Genomic DNA, 1,837 nt, shown 5'->3' with positions numbered 1-1,837 from the left:
CACCCCTTCAGATAAAGTGTTACCCTTTTTGTTCTGCAGCGGCTCCGTCAGTGGTGGGCGGCGCCAAACCAGACCAGAGTAATTCTGCTGGAGGTCCAAACAGGAACCGGGTGTGCTGTCTGGGTGGCGTCTCCATCCCGCCGCTCTTTAAAGGTCGATCACATTCCACCTGATTTTGATTATTGATCCTGGAGAGGTGATGATGGTTCGGTCGGGTTGAAATCTGCCGCTTGTTTCTGTGTCAGGAAGTCGCAGTCAGCAGCTGTGCCTGAAGCTGGAGCCCAGAGGACTGCTGTACATCAAACTGACTCTGCAGGAAAAATGGGACACCCAGGTAACCTGGGAGATCCTGGTAAACTCTGTAAATACTGCTGCTGCAATGCGCTGGGAGTCCCATAGAAGGCGCACTGGGTGCAGACGTTGTAGTGCTTGCCATGGTTGTTCTGGGTTCGATTCCCGGTCTCAGGTCATTTACTGCTTGTCTACTTCTTCTCTCCCCTYCTTGTTTACTGTTAAATAAAAAACTCTAAAATATCTTTACTAAAATAAAAGTCACATACTGCTGTTGAAAAGCCTGGAGGTGCTGGGAATCTGAATGTTTGTGTCGGCAGCACGGCAGGGATCCCTCWGCTAATGTGTTTGGGGTTGAACTGCACCACCTGGTGGAGAAAGAAGGAAGCGCAGCTCCAGTTCCCCTGCTGATCCAGAAGACGGTGGCAGAAATAGAGAGACGAGGCCTGAAGGTGGGAACTAAGCCGTTTCTATTGCGACCGCTCTCATCCCTCAGTACTGATTCAAGATTGAACCGGACCTGGGTTTGTTCAGGTGGTGGGTCTGTACCGGTTGTGTGGTTCCGCTGCCGTCAAGAAGGAGCTGAGAGACGGGTTTGAGAAGAACAGTTCAGCCGTGTGTCTGTCTGAGGACCGGTACCCCGACGTCAACGTCCTCACAGGTCAGTGACCAGAACCAGAACCTGGTGCAGGACCAAACCAAGCTCAGGTTCTCACCCAGTCCTGAGCTTAGTTTTCCTTGAAGACTTTTTTTTTAGAACCGGACCCACTGATTGGTGGACTGTTTGGTTTKAAACTGCTGGCYGGGTCCAAACAGTCATCAAGTGAAACTGGAGGGAGGGAACTAAACAGAACCAGACACCCGGTTCCCAAACAAACTAGAACAAGATCTCTGKATTTGACCTGATCCTGAGGGTTTGGATCAGAATCAAAGACCCGGTACTCAGTACTGATTGCCTTGTTTTCTGAATCCCGATTGGACTTTCTTTGTAACGGGCCTTGAGACGGTGTTAGGAGTAAACTGTTATGTTGATAAACTGACTAGTTGGACTGGATCAGAACCAACCGTGTTGTTCTCCAGGTGTTCTGAAGGACTACCTCCGTGAGCTGCCGTCACCGCTCATCACCAGAACTCTGTACCAGGTGGTCCGGGAGGCCATGACCCTGCGACCACCACTGGAGACCCCTGACCATGAAGCGGCCCAGTGCACCGTTCGACTCCTGTCCTGTCTGCCGGAACCAGAGAAGGTAGATAGATAGATAGATAGATAGATAGATAGATAGATAGATAGATAGATAGATAGATAGATAGATAGATAGATAGATAGATAGATAGATAGGTAGGTAGGTAGGTAGGTAGGTAGGTAGGTAGGTAGGTAGGTAGGTAGGTAGGTAGGTAATTTATTAACCCTATCCTGGAAGCAGTACAACAATAAAAAACTCATCCAAAAGGACACTACCGTATTTTCCGCACTATAAGGCGCAGCTTGAATGAAAGGAATATTTTAAAACTTTGTTCATATATAAGGCGCATAGAATAGACGCTC

General features: G+C 48.8%; 1 protein-coding gene across 1 annotated transcript in view; it reads left to right on the top strand.

The window, feature by feature from the left end:
• Positions 1–1,837, top strand: part of syde1 (synapse defective Rho GTPase homolog 1) — a 24,051-nt gene that overhangs the window by 11,678 nt on the left and 10,536 nt on the right. The window contains exons 9-13 of the mRNA XM_017303461.1: positions 40–153; positions 246–334; positions 612–743; positions 826–952; positions 1,372–1,538. Coding sequence (XP_017158950.1) covers positions 40–153; positions 246–334; positions 612–743; positions 826–952; positions 1,372–1,538 — 629 coding nt within the window. The remainder of the gene's footprint in view (positions 1–39; positions 154–245; positions 335–611; positions 744–825; positions 953–1,371; positions 1,539–1,837) is intronic.

The sequence above is a fragment of the Poecilia reticulata genome, unplaced genomic scaffold, assembly GCF_000633615.1.
Source record: "Poecilia reticulata strain Guanapo unplaced genomic scaffold, Guppy_female_1.0+MT scaffold_282, whole genome shotgun sequence".
In the NCBI taxonomy this organism is placed as follows: domain Eukaryota; kingdom Metazoa; phylum Chordata; class Actinopteri; order Cyprinodontiformes; family Poeciliidae; genus Poecilia; species Poecilia reticulata.
This window is presented reverse-complemented; position numbering and strand designations above follow the sequence as displayed.